General features: G+C 31.5%; 1 protein-coding gene across 1 annotated transcript in view; it reads right to left on the bottom strand.

Moving 5' to 3' along the window:
* LOC127723900 (uncharacterized) overlaps nt 1–19,069 on the bottom strand; it is a 196,600-nt gene extending 177,531 nt beyond the window's left edge. The window contains exon 1 of the mRNA XM_052230616.1: nt 18,006–19,069. Within this exon, the coding sequence (XP_052086576.1) occupies nt 18,006–18,029 (24 nt within the window). The 5' untranslated portion in view covers nt 18,030–19,069. The remainder of the gene's footprint in view (nt 1–18,005) is intronic.
* Between the last annotated feature and the right edge of the window lie 4,176 nt (nt 19,070–23,245).

The raw sequence follows: 23,245 nt of genomic DNA, 5'->3' as shown, positions 1-23,245 counted from the left end.
TGCTTGGAATAAAACGTTTTATGTAATTGTGTTCGCATCCACAAATCAACCATTTCTCGGTTCTCACATCCCGTGCATTTGTTTTATTATTAATGGCTAGGGTGGCAGATACAATTGGATATGTTCTTCCGATTGCTATAAAGCACAATTGTTTTTGCTATCGCATGCAGCAGATTTTTGTCAAAGTTATCGATTGTCATTGCAATTTTACTATCGTGTATAATAGATTATGATCAGTTTACCTATTGCATCAGAAGTACCCGATAACCGGTGAGGCTAGGGTGTGTAAATCTTTAACTCCAAAAATTCTACTGGGACCTCATTCGAACCAATACTTCATGTTTTTGTCATATTCAAACAAGATCGAGCCATTTCTGCTGTGGTATTTGGTATTTACCTCATTTTATTCTAGTTACACAATGTAATATACCGTTTTACTGTTCAGCTGATTTAAACCCTAAATGTATGCACGGTTTTAGGCAAACGTTTCAATTCCAGTTTTAACAAATTCCACTAGCTTCAAATCATTTAAGGATTTGTCAGACGAGATATAATGAACAATGCAAGCAGCGTTAGTTAACAATCTTTGTCGTGCCTAAACGTGTATAGAAAATTGAAGCCATAGCACTTTAACTGAACTTAACAACCTTTTGATTCGCAACAGTCCGCTTGCACCTTTTTAAGGTCACAAACGAATTTGTAAAATAGTATAAAAGTGTTAAAATCTTATACTCATTATTTGCAAGATACTTAAGTGGGTTAGCACAAAAAACAACATATAAAACCATTATTACCATTAATTTCTATGCTTTATCAACAAAAGGCTGCATTTTATTCAGATTGTGAGTGGTTTTTTTTCATGTAACGTTTGCTGTAAGTCAACAAGATTTTGCAATAATACGGTTTTAATTGTCCTGTAAATCTGTCTGTTTGACTCAACAGACTTGCTGATAAAGACCATAACAATACCGTTGTTATTGAATCATTGCGTCTGTGTAGGTGTGTTTTTTTTTTGTTATTTGGGGGGGGGGGTAAATAATATTCTATAATATATAGGTTGAAGCTAGCCTAGACTAAAACGTTTTTTGTGTTTTTTTCTGCATGTATGTACATATATTCCGCTACCTTTCCAAAGTCAGGAACCCCATGAATTGTTGTGTTGTTTTTTTTTATAAATAATCCAGTAAATGGCTAGTCTCTTTAACATAATAAACAACTTTTACATATTCTGGACGATTTAGAGCTTGCCATACCATAAAGACTCTTGTCTCTTGTCGAAAAACGTGTGTTGATGTCTACATGTCTTATATAGATATAAGAAGATGTGGTATGAGTGCCAATAAGACAACTCTCCATCCAAGTCAAAATTTATAAAAGTAAACCATTATAGGTCAAAGTACGGTCTTCAACACGGAGCCTTGGCTCACACCGAACAGCAAGCTATAAAGTGCCCCAAAAATTACTAGTGTAAAACCATTCAAACGGGAAAACCAACGGTCTAATCTATATAAAAAACGAGAAACGAGAAACACTTATGAACCACATCAACAAACGACAACTTCTGAACATCAGATTCCTGACTTAGGACAGGTGCAAACAATTGCAGCAGGTTTAAACGTTTTAATGGTACCAAACCTTCACTCTTATCTGAAACAATAGTGTAACATCACAACATAGAAAGACACACTATAAAATATCAACTGAAATGGCTTAACTCAATCAAAGGACTTATTAACACATACACTGAACAAATAAATTTGATCTATGATACAATGTAAATACAAAATAAATAAGCTAAGGGAAGAATAATAAAAGTAACATGTTATACCGCTGTGAAATGTTCAACAATTTAAGGAAAACAATATGGTCGAACAAAAATATCAGCCATTTACAATTTAAGAAAAACAATATGCTTCAACAAAAATATCAGCCATTTGCAATTATTTAAACACAGGTAAATGAAAATAATGTTGTTGTTAGGTATACGTGTACAGTTCAAATAGAGAAAGGAAATACTTTTACAAAATAAATAATTTTGATGTTCACTATTTATGTCTTTGGGTGGATGTCTCATTGACATACAGGAAAGGAAAAATGCATGACTGACAGATTTTTAAACACATTAAAGCCAATACAAAAAAAAATCAAGGAAGAAACAATGGACAGATGAGAAGGGATCTTGTGTGATTATAAACCGTTATGTCACATATATAAAAATATATATTCAATACTTTGAGAATTTCAGATAAGCTCTATGAATAATTATTTTTGATAATTGAAGTAAGTTTTTCACATAGATCGCATTTGTAAGACTACAGTGTAATCGAAGTTTAAAATTACAACCCATTAAATTTATATTACACATGATGTAGGGTTGTGCATAGGCAAAAAACGTGCTTACAATGATCGGATAACGTAGATAATGTTACATACGGGTAATGTAGATAATGTTACATACGGGTAATGTAGATAATGTTACATACGGGTAATGTAGATAATGTTACATACGGGTAACGTAGATAATGTAACATACGGGTAACGTAGATAATGTTACATACGGGTAATGTAGATAATGTTACGTACGGGTAATGTAGAAAATGTTACATACGGGTAACGTAGATAATGTTACATACGGGTAACGTAGATAATGTTACATACGGGTAACGTAGATAATGTTACATACGGCCGGTAACGTAGATAATGTTACATACGAGTAACGTAGATAATGTTACATACGGGTAACGTAGATCAATGTTACATACGAGTAACGTAGATAATGTTACATACGGGTAATATAGATAATGTTACATACGGATTACTTATATAATGTTACATACGGGTAATATAGATAATGTTGCATACTAATTACTTAGATAATGTTACATACGGGTAATATAGATAATGTTACATACAGATTACTTAGATAATGTTAATAACGGGTAACGTAGAAATGTTACATACGGATTACTTAGATATGTTACATACGGGTAATGTAGATAATGTTACATACGGGTAACGTAGATAATGTTAATTACGGGTAACGTAGAAAATGTTACATACGGGTAACGGAGATAATGTAACATACGGGTAACGTAGATAATGTTACACCCTAGCTTGAATTTATTTAGCATATCCAACTATCGCGGTCATCACGTGACTTTTACAATTCAGTTGTATAACATTAATGGCCGATTGATTATCAATGAAAATGAACGGGCTTCATAGATTAAACGATCATAACTTTTTTGTTACATTATGTATTTTACCTTCCAACCCCGCGTTATATAGTATTTTCATTTTTACAATTAAAAATGTTTTAAGTTTCAGTTCAGAAATATGATTTCTTGCTTCAAATTAAGTTTGAAAATGGAGGTGACATAGCCACACAGCCTCCGTTGACTTCTTCGTTAAAACTCAATAAAATTGCAATGGGACCTTCTATTATGATCAATTTTCTCAACTTATTATTTGTTAATAATATCCTTCCAACCCCTAAAAAGATCGACAACACATTCATTTAAATGAAATCGAAACCCAAATCAGTTTAGGTAACAAACTTTTTGCTTCAAAATTTGATTGAAAAGTTTACATTTTGGCATTCGTTAACAATATTTTGAAAATGGCGGCCGATGTCGGAAGTAAACAAAGACACGACATGTATTCATTTAGCAATTAATTAAAAAGTAATTTGTGAAATATTTTTTAAAGTTTGTCTTATTGTTTTTAGAAATTTCTTATTTCACCTTTAATTTAATATATTTATTAGAAACAGTCTCTCGCACTCAAAACAAAGATTTATATGCATCAACCATGCATTGTTTACATTGACCATGTTGACAGCGTAGGTCGACTTGTGAAAATATATATTGTAATATTTTTACGATGAAAATCAAAAAACTGTTGGATGCATGCGTTTTCAGTTTTTGTCTTACCTTAAAGCAGCATACAATCAAATATTTTGTCTTTTTGATAAAGTGGATACATGCTTTTTGTTTTGATAAAATTTCGAAGTTACGTGTAAAAAAATGGCGACCAAACAATTTTCAAACGTAGACGATGGTCGACACTTATTTTGCCCATGCAAATAACACAATTTAATTTCACTGTTTATATTGCAATTAAATATGACACGTTATTGTCACTCTAATAATACCCAAGGACATAGCTTGATTAAGGAGATATTAAGTCATCAACGTGATCAAAGAAAACAAACACGGCACCTAATCACGATGTAAGATCATGTAAGTTTTGACAAGACGTATGTAGATAAGTATGGTCCAATTCTTATAGAAATTATTTTATGGTATTATTTTATATTAAAAAAAAAAACCTCGAAACCCCGAGGTGAAATATCAATATTTTTCAATTTTCTAAATCATTCATCACACGGGTTACCAGTAAATTTTTCATAATCCTAATTAAACCAGTAACATGCAGAGTTATCGAACGTAATTATGACTGGTATAGTTGCATATGGATACCCCGAAAAAAAATTAGAAGTAAATCTGTGATTCGATTTTAAAACTTTCACCAAATTAAGAAAGTCATGGCCTGCCATAAATGATACAGCCAATTAAAGTTAAAGTCAGGGCTGATGTCTCATTTTTGTAACCATTTATGTCTTTATAAAATTCAAAAATATGAAATTGATCTTTATAAAACTTTTTTTTTAAGTTTCGGTACTATAATTATGTTGGCTTTTATCCATCTAGGCATAGCACCTGTATAAGTTCTAAATTATAAAAGAAGTTTCCATAAAAAAGACTTATTATACCTTTTTTCTCTCAAATAACTAAACTACCTAAAAAATTTCCACATCGTGTAGTGTAAGGCATAAGTGAAACAATCCTTACAATGATCTAGTTACGTGTGTAAGGTTACTTTGCTTGCATTTTTTCTCATTACTCCGAAAAGAATTTAAAGTACATATGTGATTCTATTATCACAATTTCACCGAATTAAGAAAGTCGTGGCCAGACAAAAACTACTATAATTATTTTGGCTTTTATCCACCCAGGCATAGCACCTGTATAAGTTCTAAATTATAAAAGAAGTTTCCATAAAAAAGACTTATTATACCTTTTTTCTCTCAAATAATCATTGTATATGTCAATTTTGAAAGAAAATCAACACGGAATGAAATATACTCCCTTCCCAAACCAACCAACCAACCAACCAACACACACACACACACACACACAACAAAAAATTGATTAATATCTCGCGCAAATCTTATTTATTAAGTTAAATTTTTCCAAACAATCCTACAATATGTTTTTTGCTTTATAATAATTGTTTGTTTAGGCGAAAAAAGTATACATATACAAGTAAAAGGGACGTTTAAGAAAAAATAACGATAAATATTTAAAATTTTCTAAAATATACTATGAAGGTTTTACGGTCAATTATTGAATTAAACGAAGTTAGATTTTAGTCATCATATCGTTACAATATTTTATTTTAGAATATTTTAAAACAGTACTCTACTAGAAGACATCATGCAGTAAAAATGCAAAATTAAATTTATATTTATTTAAAGAATCCGAATATGTAGGATGAAGTTCTTTATACCGAAAAATGCACGGATTGCTTGGGAACATAGGTCATACAACAATAAGCAAAACCGATATCGTATAGTCCGCTATAAGATGCCCCGACATGACAAACTGTGAACAAATTCAAATGAAAAAAAAAATTGCAACAACCACCGCATTACATGCTCCTGACATGGGAAAGGTACATATATAGGATGTTTACAACTCTAGTTTTAATAAATTTGAATTTCACACCGTCCAAGCGTAATAGAAGGTCCTGTGTCTTTATCATACATTATGAAGGGCTGCAGTCAATTATTTAAAGGATTAATTAGAGGAATTCTAAAATTGAGCTCGAACAAGTATATTCTGCTGTGGTTAATGAACCAGAACCCTGCTATTTGAAGGAGACATTAATTTCCTTTTTTTTATGGTACTATGTTCAAATTACATAAGAAGCTGTCAAACGATATATAATAAAAAAAAACAAGGAACATCAGTTAACAATCGTCAGACGGCAGTGCACCTTAACGAGTATAAAAACAATCCGGTAGTACTAATATAAAAATAATGAGATGTGGTATGATTGCCAATGAGACAACTATCCACCAAAGATCAAATGACTTGAAAGTGGATGTAAGCAATCATAGGCAACCGTACGGCCTTCAACAAAGAGAAAAACCCTATACCGTATTGTCGGATATTAAAGGCCCCAACATGAAAAATATGAAACACTTCAATTGAGAAAACTAACGTCCTAGTCTATAACAAAAATTAAAAAAAAACGAATAGGACAGTCATGAACCAACGACAACCACTGAACTACAGGCTCCTGACTTGGGCACATAAATAATGTGGTTGGGTTAAGCATGTTTGTGAGCGTTAAAGCCATTTTTCTGAACTTATTAACCTTTTCTTTCGCAAACGTCCAAATGCACCCTTTGAGGTCATAAACGAATACATTATCAGTACTTGTAAAATACGTTAGAATATATATTGTCTCAAGAAATTGTAAAATTCTTATACCCATAATAAAACGACATATTAGCCAAATAAGAAGTATAGAATGTTATAAATTACAATCTATAAAATTATTATTACCGCGTAGTACTTCGATACGTTTTTATGTTTTATCAACAAAATTCTGCATTTATTCAGATTTTTAGTGTTTTTTGTATGTTACTTTTGTTGCAAGTCAACACGATTTTGCAATAATCCGTTTTAATTGCCTTGTAAATCTTTCTGTTTTGGCGTAACCGGCTAACTGATAAAAGCTATAAATATTTTAAATTGAAATTCTGTACATATTTATTTTGTTCGTTGCATAAAATCGTGTCTTCTTGTACTGCTTATGACGTAAATGTTGTTTATGATGTTGCTGTAGGGAAACAAATCTGAAGTATAGCCACCGATATTAGAGTCTATTAAAGCATGATTTCATATCAGTGCAAGTTTATTACTTTGAATTTGCTTTATTAACTGCAACCATTTGATGTGACATTTTTTTATTATTCTTTTATGCTTAAACTTATTTTTATGTCAATTATTATTGAGTTAAGTTTTCTCCGGTACCATTTTTTATTCCACTGATCGAAATTTATCGGGATAGATTTGAAATATAAAAAAAAACTAGTTTAATTCGATAAGTCAAAAATTGCTCAGATGACATAAACCGCCAAAAAGTGTTCATATATATATATATATAACAATATAATTCAGTACTTTGAGAAATGTCACGCCGATTTAACACAAAAAGGCTATATCGCGGCGAAGAATTTCAAGTAAGCTCTATAAATATCCATTTTTAGTAATTGAAGTAAGTTCTTAATATAGATCTTATTTGTAAGATTAGAATAAAACTACTACGTGCATAAGCGAAACCATCCTTACAATGATCTAGTTTCGTTGGTAAGGTTACTTTGCTTGCATTTTTTTCTCATTACTCCGAAAAGAATTTAAAGTACATATGTGATTCTATTATCACAATTTCACCGAATTAAGAAAGTCGTGGCCAGACAAAAATTGTATAGTCAAGTTAATTACAATGAATTCAACTGATTTAATACGTTAGAATTGAATATTTCAACAACTAAAATACAATGTATCTCTATCTGTATGTAAAACAGTCACACTCTAGAATAAGTTTTCTGATTTTATAGTGTATCAGGGTAGATGTCTCGTATTGCTGTGTGTTTGTTTTTTCTACATTGGCTAGAGGTATAAGGGGAGGGTTGAGATCTCAAAAAACATGTTTAATCCCGCCGCATTTTTGCGCCTGTCCAAAGTCAGGAGCCTCTGGCCTTTGTTAGTCTTGTATGATTTTTAATTTTAGTTTCTTTTATATATTTCGGAGTTTAGTATGACGTCCATTATTACTGAACTAGTACATATTTTTGTTTAGGGGCCAGCTGAAGCACGCTTCCGGGTGCGTGATTTTTTCGCTGTATTGAAGACCCATTGGTGGCGTTCGGCTGTTTCCTGCTCTTTTGTCGGGTTTTTATCTCTTTGACACATTCCTCAATTCCATCCTTTATGTTTACCATATATGTACTTATCTTTTTACAATTTTTAAATATTGAATATCTGTAACTGACCGAAGCAAGTTCAGGGGCCTGGGCGTGAATAAAGTATATCGGATATAATTATTTCCAATTTAATTTGACAACTCACATTTTCGATATAAAATTAAATAGATTTCTATATAAAAAAGTAGTATTTTTTTTTAATTTTTCGTAATAATGCCCTATCATGTCATTTGGTTATTGGTGTCTTGGGTTGCTGTCTCAATGACGTATACCCATAATCTCGTATAATATATATATACCCCACATCTCCATTTATTCATATAATGGAAACATAAATCTGTAGAAAAAAATGAAATGACAACACCAAACTCTTATTAGCCATGGTACATGTAGAAAAGACTAATTTTCTCGTTTGAATTGTTTCACAGTTGCCAATTTGAGGTCTTTTATAGCTTGCTATGCGGCATGGGTTTTGCTCATTGTTGAACGCCGTACGTTGACCTATAGTTTAATTTGGTCTTTGGTGGAGAATTGTCTCATTTCCAATCATACCACATCTTCTTATTTTTATAAAAAGATTATCAGAAAACATACAAAACAGAGTAAGCGAGAAAGCAAACACATTTTGGAAATGAATAAGCTGGTCTGGTAAATACATATAATGCTATATGTACTGATTATATATAGTCTTGCCCAAGACAGGATGAAAATGAACTTTCTGCATCACAAAATACAGGATATAATTGTGAACAAAATAGAAAAAAAAGTCTGCCTATATCAACACGTGATAATAAATTTTCGTCCGCAAAAAATCTTCCTGCCCCATCCCATTTAAAATCAAATGGTCATCCCTGTAGGAGATTCTTAAATAAATCATTGACACCGGTTCTGTACATTTGACACGTTTAATGACACCGGTTCTGTACATTTGACACGTTTTCTTGAACAACCTTCGTCAGCTGCGCTCATCACGAGAGGCAAAAGGTTTGGAAATCAAATGTGTACAAGTTTGACCTTTCCAAAACAGCTGAGACAAAGAAGGACGGATATATTTAGATATATATTTTTAGATGATTTATTTATAACTTGAGTTGATATCGCAAATATTTAGCAAATGGATTTTTTAAAGAATTATAACTCTTTGTAGAAGCTAATGATATCCATAACTTATTTTTTTTGGTTAAAGTATGTAAAAAGTAAATATTCTTCAAGGGGGCTGTAATTTTCAAAATAAACTTAAAAAGTATTGGACGATCCTTTTAAATGTCATGTTGTTTTAGTGAAAACAAAGCAAAATAAAATTCTACACCATTTTTGATGATATCTCAAGTATTTACTAGATTAAAAAAATAGTTATCATAATAATGATTAATTGTACTAACATCTTGTTAAATAAAATTTTTTTATTTCAAGTTTATAAATCCAATTGAAAATGTCATTTAAAGTACAAAGTTCAAGGGTATAGATAAACAGGTCATCACATCGATCATCATACGTGACTAACAACAAAGGCCCATTCCAATAGAATAGTCTTGATTGTATGGAAGATTTACTACAAAGCTGAGGTACATGTTTTGTACCAGTAGAAACTGTCATTTCATTGTGTATTTCTTTTTTTAATGTTAACAGATGTACAATACATTTATTTTACCTCATCTGAGGTCATCTGCAGCCTTTTGCAATTGCGCTAACCAGCATTCATTTGCGCCAAAATAATCTATTAGAATTACACATTGTAATATCAATACCGAAATCGCTAATAAACGGAACGATTTTTCCCCTCCTTGGCGGTGATGTTCCGTTGCCTCCTTCTTATGGAGTATAATTTTTATTTGCCTCAATATTATTTTTCTTTGCGTCAATTTAAAAATAATGTTTTGATATTTTATTCTACATTGGCGCAAATGAATACGCTCGTCATCTGTGTTGAAAATCTTCGGGAGTCAACTAGGGAGTTGATTTTTTTGGTTGATTGTAAATGCTGAGCAACGATATAAAATGTTTAATAAAAAAAAAGATTATGAATAAAGCCAGCCCCCACTATCTACTTATTTTTGTAAACGCAAGTGGATAGTGGGGGCTGGCTTTAGTCAGACTGATGGACCATCGTCTCGTTTTTTTCGCTTTAAATAAATTAGTGTAAGAGTTGGGGGAAAGTACACACCGTAAGCAGGACAATAGGATCCTCGTTTTCCAAACAAGCAATATTAATAACAGGGATAAAAAACGTCTCTTTTGTTGCAATTTTTTGTTCTCGTGTGAAACTGAAATATCCATTTCAAGAAAAAGACAATTATTGTTATTATATCTTACATAATATAGTAACTATTTGATTAGCTAATACGGAATCACGTGTCATAGTTTAATTTTGATGATTTTGGTAAGTTACAGTAGCTTGATTTGTTAAAGGAAAACAAAACATTAATGTTACCGTGATCAAATCAATGTCAATGTCACTGAGGATTTGAATTCAAGGCCGGAACTTCCTTATCCATATTTTTATTGTTAGTCGCTATCTTCAAATAACGAGTCATTAATTTTTTTTAAATATTGAATGGTGTCCTCAAACAATTTCTTTTTGTTGTATCGGTCTATTTCATAAGCTGTTTGATTCACAAGTCATACATTAATTGACAACCTTGAAAGAATTTAAATATCTAAAAATATATATTAACAGTCACTAAACTTCAGAACGGTTATTACATTGTTGGCAGATTGATATCATTTATATGTATAATTATGTACATTCACATTTTTGTTGGAAGTTTCCAGTGAGGTTAAAGCAATTTAAGGATGTTCGCTACTCTGTTTCTAAACAAAAGCTTTTTAAAAGACTGCTATTAATTGAAAGTATATGAATAAAGGAACTAAAAAGGCAGAAAAAATGAAGATTCCGTGTACTTGGTTTCGATATATAAGCCATTGAAAATTTGGCGGGAATTGATTTTCTCTAGATTTTTCATACGTTTAACATTGGCACCTTTTTTCTTTCAAAAACTATGAAAAAATAATAAGGATTTTATAAGATTTTCATATATGGCTTTTTAAACTATATGTAATAAAATTATGAAAAGAAAAGTAGGGGTTTGCGGGCAAAATTTTTAATGGCACTACATGGATAAAACCAGAGGATTCCGAATATTTGGCAAAAATTCAAAAACAAGAGGAGCGAACATCCTTAATTAGGTATATAATATAATAATAAGAAGATGTGGTATGATTGCCAATGAGACAACTCTCCACAAGAGACCAAATGACACAGATATTAACAACTATAGGTTAACGTACGGCCTTCAACAATGAGCAAAACCCAAATATGTTTCTTAACATGAACGATGATTTTATAACAACGCCGGTTTCTTCAGGTCTTAAAAAAATAAAGAAGAATGTGTCTGGAGACACGAATGCCCCCGCTCAAGCTTGCTTATATGTATGTAAAAAGACTTGGTATATGCATACGAATATTGGGAGGCCGGGTTATTCTAGTTTTTGAGATTTCATTCCTCCACATTTTTAATCTCGATCATTGGACTAACAGAAGGTACATTAAAAAAAATCTACCCTACTCTAATCAACCTCATACCAATATCATTATAATTTATAATTCTTAAACGATTTTTATATATCTGCAAATACTTGAATGTGATTGGTCCTTTCGAATTTCCTTCCTTGTTTCACGCTTCGATAGACCATGTTGCCAAAACTACTTTCGTCACATATTTTAACTAGTGACTAGTACGATGATTTCACTGTCAGAGGTTAATGCGCGCTATACATGAATGGCATCCTGGGTTTCCAAGGAAGTTAAAATTGAAAGAAAATTTAAAAACTGTTTGGGTTAATAATTAATTTTATTCAGTTTGTGATTTAATCAAACCAGTTTACACACCAATAACCTCTAGAAAATTAATTGTTTAAATCCTATATTAAACATGTTTAAATAGAATCATATACAAACTGAGTTTCCAAGAAAGTTAAACTGAAAGAAAATTTAACAACTGTTTGGGTTGAGAATTATAAGGAAACTTTTATTCAGTTTATGAGTTATTCGTCCCAGTTTACAATTATTTTACCTTTAGAAAAAATGTGTTTAGTCCTGTATTAAAGTTGGTTAAATAGACTAATTAAAAAAAATGGATTTCCAAGAAAGTAAAAATTGAAAGAAAATTTAACAACTGTTAATGTTTATAATTATAAGGAGACTTTTATTCAATTTGTGAGTTAATCGAAACAGTGTGCACATCAACTATAACGCTAGCAAACATTTGGTTAATCCTATATCAAAGTTGTCTTACTAGACGAATAAAAAATCATGCACACGTGAATCTTGTGTATGCGTGTATGATTATCAGATTCTAATTTCAATAGTGAAAAAAAAGGAAGTATTGTCAACTATAAATTATTACAATAATCCAGTCAATACCAATCATAAGATTTACATGTTTTTAATGTTTAATAATTGTACGGTTTTTCCAATGAATAAATTTTATATAATTAAAAGTATTTAGGAAAGTCATTATGAATAAGTCTTATTTACAACGCCCTTTCACATAATACAGCGTTACAGATCTTATTTATTCCTATTATTTAAAATAAAGTCCAGTTATAGACGATTTAGTATAAGGAACAGTTCTTTGTATAAAACAGTCCAGTTTCACGTGGCAATATCAGAAAACAAAATATGTCTTGTCTTGATAATTATTTTAATAAATTTAATCTTCTCGGAATCTAACTCTAATACATCCGACAATCAAATAAAAACTTTAAAGGGTCATTAGCTACGAGATATATATAAAAAAAAAAAATGATTTATTTTGTTCAATCATTGAGGAAAGTGATATACTGAAATAATAATTTGCTTTTAGCAGCCAATTTAGTTCAATTTTGTCAAAATAAGCTAAGACACATCGCTGATGAATTATTCACTTGCAAGTGAATAATTCGTCCTCATTGAATTCGTAGTCATGTGACCTTCGATTTAACCCCTTAGCTGGAGATGGGTTACGCATGTATTCAGCTATTAAAAGGAAAAGAATTTCAATATTGAAAGTGAAACAAGGATGAATCATTTGGTTGACCTATTCAATCCACAAAAAAAAAAATCATTCTTATACAGTTAAAAACGATGATAAACTTACTTTTTAACATACAATATGAAATCAAACAGACCTAGAAAAATCCCATTGCACGTGGTCGCTATCTGTTTATATTTATATTTATGTTTATATCGGGTTATATGACCGTCGGCAGTCTTCGGAGGTCATCTCGATGGTTAATTAGATAACGTCTACACAAAAATACACACGAAATGTTGATACATATAATCGAGTCCATGCATTGTTAATTGTTTATTTTAGACTTTTAGTAATTTGGGTATATGTTTTGATATGTAATAAATCAAATATGGGAATTTGAGTCAAATCGGTGAACATGAATTTGACAGCTAATGCCCCTTCACACAATTAATAATATTCTCCATAACTAAGTAACTATTTCAAATTATCTGCCTGATTGATTTGAAATTCATAATAAGTTATGCATTTTGAAGCACTGGATCAAATCCTTTCTGTTTTCAATTGTCTTTCCCCAAACAGAAACATTTAAAAAAAAGATTGCTACGCCGTATACGTATAAAAATTCAAACTACTATATCGCTTACAAACATGATAACTAGCAATCCTACAAAGAATAAAAGCTTTCAGATTTCGGTATGCTGTTTGCTTAACACCCAGAGGCAAATACTACATGCATATTCAGAACGAGAAAAGTTAATATATCCAACAGGAAGGGGCTTCAAGTGGGTAAAAAAGGATAAAAAGCGGGAAATTCGACGGCTACTCGATTGATTGATTGTTGTTTGCTTTACGTCCAGTAGCAGATATTTAATGCATATTCAAGATGAGATCAAATCAACAATTTATGGCGGGAATTTCAGAATCAACTGAAAAATGAGGGTAGCTCTCGGACATATGGTCTCATAGTAGAGTTTACAATGCTTCAACAAATATGAGTGGTCAAATACATTGTTCAAGTACTCTATGGCGGGGGTTAGTTTTTAAAACATTTAAAAAAATTTGTGCGATGTTGGATACGATGAGAAAAAATGAGACGATTTCATAATTCTTAACAAGAAAGGTCCAGACTTTTTTAGGCACGAAGTTGCTCCGATCTCAACTATCAAACAATAAATTATAAATTTATAGATTTACTCCCATAATTTTCATAAATTTTGGACGAAGTTAATCAGATAAGCATTCATTGCAGATTGTTCTGTCAATTGACCTTTATGTTCTTGGACGTCGGACATATTGTCTGTGTGCGTTTAGACTGGTGATAAAATCCTATTCAATCAGCCGATTTACACGAGAGTTAAACAATGAAAATAACTTTAATTTTAATGCTTCCGAAGGTTTTGTTTTTTTATCTACCCGCATCAAGACCGCGCAAAGCCAAAGTATTTGAAAGCCATGGATATATAACGTGAAGCTATACGACCCAAAAGGGACCTTATTTAAAGAAAAAAATCCCATTATAGAGAGGCGAAAGATAACACAGGGACATTAAAACTCCTAAGTCGAAAACAAACTGACAATGCCATGGCAAAAAACGAAAATCAACAGTATACAAAACACACCATATAAAACTAAAGACTGAACAACACGAACGCCACAAAAACCGGGAATGATCTCTGGTGCTGAAAAATATATCTTACTGTATACAGCATAAAGGTAAAAAAACTATGAATAAATATTTTTACAAATTTGATATGATCACAACAATCTTTATTAAACACAACCTTGAATTGTTTCAGTAAAATAATTTCCGGTGCTTACATTTTTAACTTGTAAGGAATTTATTTTCATTTATGCACATTTATAATTTTATACATAGGCAGTTTCTCTCAAAATTTAGACTCAGTGATCATTCCCTAGGCATTGAATTGGGAAGGTACAGAAACATTCCAAGAGCACAAAGATTATGTAAAAAATGTGGAGTCCTAGATGACGAATTTCATTTCTTTTTGTATTGTCACATTAACATATCATTGCGTTCTAATTTATTTTTTTTGCTTATCTAAAAGACTATGTACCATTATTTCAACATCTTGATGCATTTAATAAACTAAAACAGATTCCAAACCCCATCCCTGAACTTGTTTGTCATATTGGAGTCTTTATTAAGCAGTCTTTAGAACTGAGGGGGTCAGACCCATGTCAGACAAGCTTATGATTGTGTTTTTTACATAAATTTAAAATTGAACTCTTAAAATATGTTCTATTATATTGTATTGTATTACATTGTATTGCATTGAATTTAAAATGTATCATGAATTGTTTGTTTGTATAGCTTTACCCTTATGGGTGTAATTTTGCAATAAAGATTACTATTTATACCCTGAAGGATTGATGCGTGCAATAATGAAACATATTTAATATAATACACACACAATTAAATATTATATATATTCAGCAAGCTATAGGGTTATTGCATGAATACTAGTGAATAATTTGAAGGTATCTTTGCACTAGTGTAATATTACAGAGGGTATACAATACACTTACTTTTGTCCGAATATTAAGTAAAATAAGTGTTTCGTAACACAGAAAGTGTGGGAAAATGTTTGCTTCCAGTAAATTGTATTTTTACGGGAAAATGTTCGCTTCATACCCAGTTTTTTAAACTATTAACCGGTAAATAGTCTTTATTTCAGACAATTTCGTAAAAAGGTACATTTACTCGTCTATAACTTAATAAAGAAAATACACACTGAGGTATAATAACATAAAATATTGCAAGCTAACTGTTCGTCACGTTCTGTGGCATATATTATGTTGCAACACAATACACACATGTTTATTACATAGGTGTTTTGTAAAGTAAAACTATACAGTTAACTCCGAAGAAAAGTCTTTTGTGTATTCTAAACCTTAATAGGTTTCAGTAGACTATGAAAATAAGATACAGGCCATTAAAGATTTAAATGTAAATATTCTGGTGAATACAAATTATACAGATTAACTGAATGTTTCGGCACAATTACTGTGTAAATAATTCATGCTGAAAATCAAGATAAATTTACAAAGTTCACATCGATTTTTTCTTGTTTTTTTGGGGGTTGAAATGGATCACATTCCGTTTTAAGAAATTTAATACAGCGGTAAAGAAAATATTTAACTGTAACATTAAATTATTATCGATCATTTTATGTCATGTACACACAACCTTCTTTACTCAACCAATTTACATTTCTTAACGTTTTTATATTTCGCTACATTTTTACGCTATACTTTTTTTTCCATATAATCATATACATGTACAAAGGTAAAAACTATTCTTAAAGTATTAACAAAGGTTAATATACATAGTTGGGGGTATTGTAATTAATTAAAATATCCCTTTTTAAATCTTATTTCGTAATATTCATGTTGTTTTTAAATAACCATTATTATGAAACGAGCTCTATGGATAGAAATTTGAAGAAATCTTATTTGGAGAATTCCCCAAATGCCAATTTTTCGGGAATTTTTTTATTTACTTTTTAATTTCGATTCGGTACACATATTACGGCACAATTTATTAATTATTTTAATAATATGTATATTTATTTTGTCATATAGATATATGTATAATAAATAAATGGAAATACACACAATATAAAAGAAGGAAAAAAAGAGAAGAAAAGTAAAAAAGAATTGATCACTGAAATCAACATTCATATGGTCATGTTTCTGTATTAAAAAAATCTTTCCAGAAAAAAATGTTTTGGCACTTTGAATTTATTATATTTGTTCAACACTTTCCTTACTGATTGCAATGACTAAACAGCTATATATTAACTAGTACTTTCTCTCTGAATTACAACAGGAGCTAAAAGTCATCCGATACCGTAGAAAAGTCCGTATCACCATGATCACAAACATAAATACACAATTGTATACTACTCAAAAAAGATTAGCAAAACATCATCTGACAGAAAATAAAATAAACCAAAATATCAATTTATCTTTCAAGTTTCGGTTTTCTTAATCTTCAGTCATTTTTGTATTCAAAAGTACTACTAAATGTTGGCCAAATTTCAGACAGCTACACTGTTCGCAAACTTTGAGGCAAGTGGTCAAAATAGAAAGTCATAATTTTAACATTGTTTTGCACATGCATGGTTAAGTTAAAAAAAATGCATACAACGCGCAAAAATTACCTATTCAACATCCTTCAAAACAAGAATGCTACTAATTTCCGATCATTTTGAGCATTTTCTACAAATATATGAGCCAACAAAGTTTGACCCCCATTAATTTCAATGGAAGTGTTGCAACCTTTTCTTTGAGTAGTATATATATATATTTTAGAAAGATGACCGTATAGTATCTAACAAAAAGACACCTTACAAGCACTAAAATGAAAAAAAAAGGGATATATTTAAGCTTATGCAATAGCTTGTCCAAATCACGATTAATTAACATATTGCTATGTGCATTTATTTGAGAAGCCATGTTTTTTCTACATTATAATTATTAATTATTCCCTTCACATGTACGTACTGTCTTCATTGTAGGTCATAAACGACCAAACTGTGAACAATTAAATCAACAATTACATTTTATTACAACCTTTAGAAAAGTTAATAAACCAATCGTGTCAGCATTCAGCCGGTTTTATTAACAAGGCTAATATCGAGATAAAAATATGACGAGTCCGTGAGGTAAAAAGTATAATTGAGGATTCGTTGTGAATCCATTATGCACTGAATGTTTAAAAATAAAGACCAACACTTCATTCTGCTCTATTCTTTTATTTATTTGTGTTTGGTTTGTTCTTTTTTATTTTTAAAGCAAGCTCCATTTAAAAAAAAAATCATATCTGATTTAATTGAAGACGGACAAAGAACAAAAAATAAAGAATTCATATCTCAGACTAAAACCCAGGAAGGAATGGTACAACTTACCTCATACCGCTGTCGTCTATCCATTTTCAACAAAATAAGTTAAGTCGTACACAAATTATCACTATTTAATGCATAATCCTTTTTTTTATCCTGCGTAATATCTATAATTGGATTTTGCATCCAAATTGCGAAATAGACTTTTTTTTTAAATCATGTAAACACACCTTCACCTGTTTTTAACTGGGTACTTATAAGTAAATAGGGGCAAACTTTAAAGTCATGGGTGACTTGCTTCTAATGTCTAGCTATTTAATGAATGAGGAATACATGTTTATGTTGTATGTACAAAGAATAGAAACGGTAATAGTACTCGGGTATATATACTAGGATGTTATTTAGTCGTAACGTATCAGGTTGCTTTTGGATATCAAAAGAATCGATATGTTCAGTTGTTCAATACTTTTTCTTGACATTACATTAAATCATTTTCTGTCTCGAGACTAGTAACAGAATGAATTAAAATAATATATAACTTGATTATATCATATTGTTTCCCATATTTCTATCTCGTCTAAGCATTTAACATTTGTCCATATGTTTCCAAATAGTTTTTTCCTTATTTCTTTCATGTTTCCGTATTATAAAAGTTTTTTTTATGAATTTTCCGACACACAATATCCTGAATAAAAGGAGATACTTGGGTATACTTCTTGAGTTGGGCTATCATCGGGTCATTCCACTATTGGTCTTCTTCTGATCAGCATCAAAACTCTTGCCTAAGTAAGGCGTCCGTTTTACTGTGCGGGATGTACAAGTTCGCAGCTACGTCCAGTCAGAACAAGGACGTGAACATAGATGCCTCGTGAAGAGAGTGACACGCTCTCTGCACGTTAAGAAACACTGCAACATCTCTTTGAGGGGTTCATGGGTGGCCTGTTGCAAGACTAAATTTCTGTCCCTATCCAATTTTAAATATCCTCATTGTCCAGTGCCAGGCCAAATTTCAAGAAATTCGGTCGACCTCTTTTACAGAGCCTACCTAATGTATGTACTGTTAATTATTTTTTGTCCTGAACATGTATGAAATATTTGCCACTTGACGTTAAATAAATAACATTCAAGACATTCTCTAGGGACATAAGTTTCAACCCAATTTTTGAATAAATTTTCACGTCATTATATTCACGTTCAAAATATTTTTCTATGACAAGACAAGTAACAATCTTAAAATTGAGGTATTAAAAAAATACAGCTTCAGTTCATATCTTAAATCATCAGTTCGTACACAAGTTATTTATGTCATTGCAACAATAAGGGTCATTCTTCAGTAAATCCAATAGTATAGGTAAGGTTAAATTTCTTTGGTCAACGTTATGAAACCAATGAATTCAAACACTGAAAATTTTTATTGCATGACGTTGCAAGTATGAATTTTGTTTTCTAAACGTCCATTATTTCAATTTTCAGGCAAGGTTGACCGGCTAATCTTTTTTGGCTTTCTAACTATTTTGATCTGAGCGTCACTGATGAGTCTTATGTAGACGAAACGAGCGTCTGGCGTATTTTAAATTATAAGTCTGGTACCTTTGACAACTATTAATCCTTTGCTCTAAAATGAATGGTTGAAAATTTATACAGAAGAGCGCTGGCGCACCAAATTTAGAAAGTGTTATTTTCATTGTTTTTCTCATGATTCAATTCATTTTCATGGTTTTTTACAACGTTCTAATATTGTGATGTATCAACATTGTATCGAGTCCAGAGGCAGGTTTAGAATCAACACGCATGTTCAATCCCGCGATATGTTTTATGTGCTTGTCCCATGCCAGGAGCCGGTTGTCCAGTGGCGGTCTGTTATAATACTAAAGCACGTGCTTTTGTTGTTGTCGTATGCTACTCTATAGTATAAGCTTTAGTCAGGCTGTTAGTTGTCTGTTTTGAATCGTTTCACATTTTGTTATCTCTCGGCCTTTTTTTTAGCGTACTATAAAGATATTCTTGTCGGCGTCTTTTACAGCCGACTATACGTTATGGGTTTATCTCATTGTTGAAGGCTTTACGGTGACATATAATTGCTTACTACCACTTCATTTTAATTCCGGTGGATAGTTATCTCATTGGAAATCATACCACATCTTTTTATTTTTATATTATAGTTGTTTACATCATTGTCCTCTGGTCTTTAGCGAAACTTGTCTTATTTGCAATCATTCCACATCTCATTATATTTGTGTCGCCTCGCAAAATGATCACCTCTGTCGTCTTAGTTAAACGTTTTGTGAATCCAAAACTCATCGAAAACGGTTTGAAAGAATTCGACCATTTAAAGAGGCAAATGAATGTTCTACAGGGCATAAAGTTGTGAATCTGCTGTTATATGTGATTTTTCAAGTTTTCCATTTCAAAACATTGTTTTGGCCATTTCTGTTAACATTATTTGGAGATTGCAAGCGACACACATCTGCCTATGAAGAATCACACATTTTTATGTTAACATTAGATCTTGACTTTTCTATATATTGCTGTTCCTTGGAAGACTAACACTTTTTAAAATCATAAGTAGTTCTTGACTTTCATATCTAATGCAGTTCCTTGGAAGACTCGCCCAATATTTGTATGAACAGTAGATATTGACTTTCCTATCTACGGCAATTCGGTATTGTGCCTCAGCAAACTGTTTTTTTTTAAAAGTTATTGCTGCTGATTTTTTCAAGGTTGATAGGTTTCATTGGCACTCATACCACATCTATTGACCAGAGGTTTATAAAGACATTATAAGTTTGATTGGAACTTGATTGATGGATGGATGGCTGTTTGACGTCCAGTTGCATAGTCAGAACGAGCAAATACTAGTTTTATATGAATATAAATCCTGCTTGTACAAAACTGGCAGATTTTAACGTGATAGTTTACAAGGTTACATTCCGCAGGAATACATGTCACCCTACCCAGATACATTATTCTGACTCCAGGACGACCAGTCTTTGCTCTTACTCCTAAAGGCTGCGTTCTTAGAGCAGAGGCAGCTTTGGTCTTTGGATCCATGACCTTAAGCACTCGAGGCGAGTACGTTTCCACGAGCCCACTGAGGCACATGATTGAACGGTTGTATCTGTCAGAAAGAAAATTGGACAAGTTAACTCTACCCATGAAAATAGCACTAAAACAATATGTGCATCCTAAGTACCATCAGCAAGAGATACGGTCAAACCTAAAAAATGAAAGCCAGGGATGTATAAATACGTAGAAACGTTAGCAGCTAAATAACCAAAATGAACCTAAAAATGATAGCCAAATTCATATGAGATCAACTTTGCCTAAGGGATTTACCAAGCATATTTTTTTTATTATAAAAGTTAAGAGATGAAAATCTGAACGAGTATCTAATGATCAGAAATGCACTTTGAATGGTTTTTCTCAATGTGCTTAGGAGTTTGGAGATTGACTACATAATTTATATACAATCGACGAATGTCAAGGAAAATTGAACTATCAGAATGATAAATAGAATAATGAATATTTTATGTGTCAGTGATAAGCGGCAGATTGTACTTAACTGCATGTTTTGGGACTTCAAATCCGCACGGCAATATCCAGGATTTTAGCGTAGTTCTCCCAATTCTTTTGACGATTTTATGCCAAAACATTATATTTTTTCAGATGAAAGGGGTGGCAGTACGCCCTCCTAGATCCGCCACTTATATCATCTAGATATGATTTAAATAACCACCCGAGTACAAGCTACTGCTAACCGATTAGCTTCATTACCAAAAGAAAAAAAAAAGATAAAATAAAAACAATAGTACTTATATAGTGACCTAAAGTCTGTTTAAAGTAGAAGGCATCGAACTTTGAATCAGTCATTTTTGAGCGGACTTTAATTGTTACAGTAGTGTTTTTCCGGATTTATCATATATTTTCATTTGTTGCTACGCATTCTTATTTTTTTCCGCGGGCTTTTGTATCCTCAACTATCCTGCATTTCATGTTGCAGAATATTTTTCATTTTGACTTATGCAAAGTCATTTATTTTCAGTTCTTCCTAGGCCAAGTTATTCATTTTCAAAATCCTCCAGCCATTTTCGACAATTTCATACATTTTAAACATTAATTTACATTCATGCTGTAAATATTACCATTCCTTTTCAGATTTACTTTAAGATATCTTTCTACTACGCATTTGAATAATCATGCCTAATCCTATGGAGAACATGTGCAAAAACACACAACCAGTGTTTTCGACTGGTTTTAAGGATGTAGCCCCAATAATGGTCACTGTCGGTGTACCCTAAACATAACATGCCCCTGTGATTTTCAATAGGATTATGACATATCATGTATGACCCCTCGCCCCATGCACCCATTCCATGTTTTATATATATATATATACGAAATAGCTGGTGCTACCCAGTCCTATCCCTATAGAAATTGAGATGCGTAATTGATTAACAGGGGAATTCCAAAAACGAAAATTCCCTATTAAAGTTCATGTATACCAATCCTCAGTGACACACTTTCTGTTATTGCGTTTAAAGTTGTAAAATAAGATAATGTAAACTTAAGAATACAATTTTATACTTAGAACGTAAAAGAAATTTTAAACACGTTTCCTGAAAGAAATCTAAATCACTTTAAATAAAATCGTACGATCTTTGCAAATGGCCTCTCGTCACCTCTGTACAATACGATTAAATATTTTATGAATTTCGAGAACATTGTGTGCATGAATGTACTATACGATTAGATATTAACATGATAGTCTTTACATATGATGAATTTCAAAGGCGCATTCTGCAAACATATATCAATTACAAAATTTTTTACGGTAATTAACTATATTATTTTGAGGTTTCATTTTTCGTGCAACAAAAAGAAAGCTGAAATATAAGCAACAGTTTGTAATACTTTATTAATTATTCATAAGTCGGAGAGTTGATACAGTTTCCCATTCTATTGTCATATAATTATCATAGATTGATTTCGGAAACAAAATCATATAAAACATAGGTTACATTGCTTGTCTTTATGAAAAAAATAGTTTAACATTATTTCTGAGGAAAGTTCTAACAACTTAATGATTTTCAAAGAATTATTAAAAAAGACGATTTATGCAATTAAACAGTCAGCTGAAAGATTAAAAAACTGACATTTTATGCAATCAAACAGTAAAATTGGATTTGTTCGAATGCTCGGTAAAATTTGCATTAAGGAAAAATAGAATTACATATATGCGACATTTCTAATTTCAAAAGTTTCGTACTATACGCCAAACTAAGTTAGATTTGTTGACCTTTATTCAG

This window comes from Mytilus californianus, unplaced genomic scaffold, assembly GCF_021869535.1.
Source record: "Mytilus californianus isolate M0D057914Y unplaced genomic scaffold, xbMytCali1.0.p SCAF_13, whole genome shotgun sequence".
Lineage (NCBI taxonomy): Eukaryota > Metazoa > Mollusca > Bivalvia > Mytilida > Mytilidae > Mytilus > Mytilus californianus.
The sequence above is the reverse complement of the archived record's forward strand: the minus strand, read 5'-3'. Positions and strand labels throughout refer to the sequence as shown.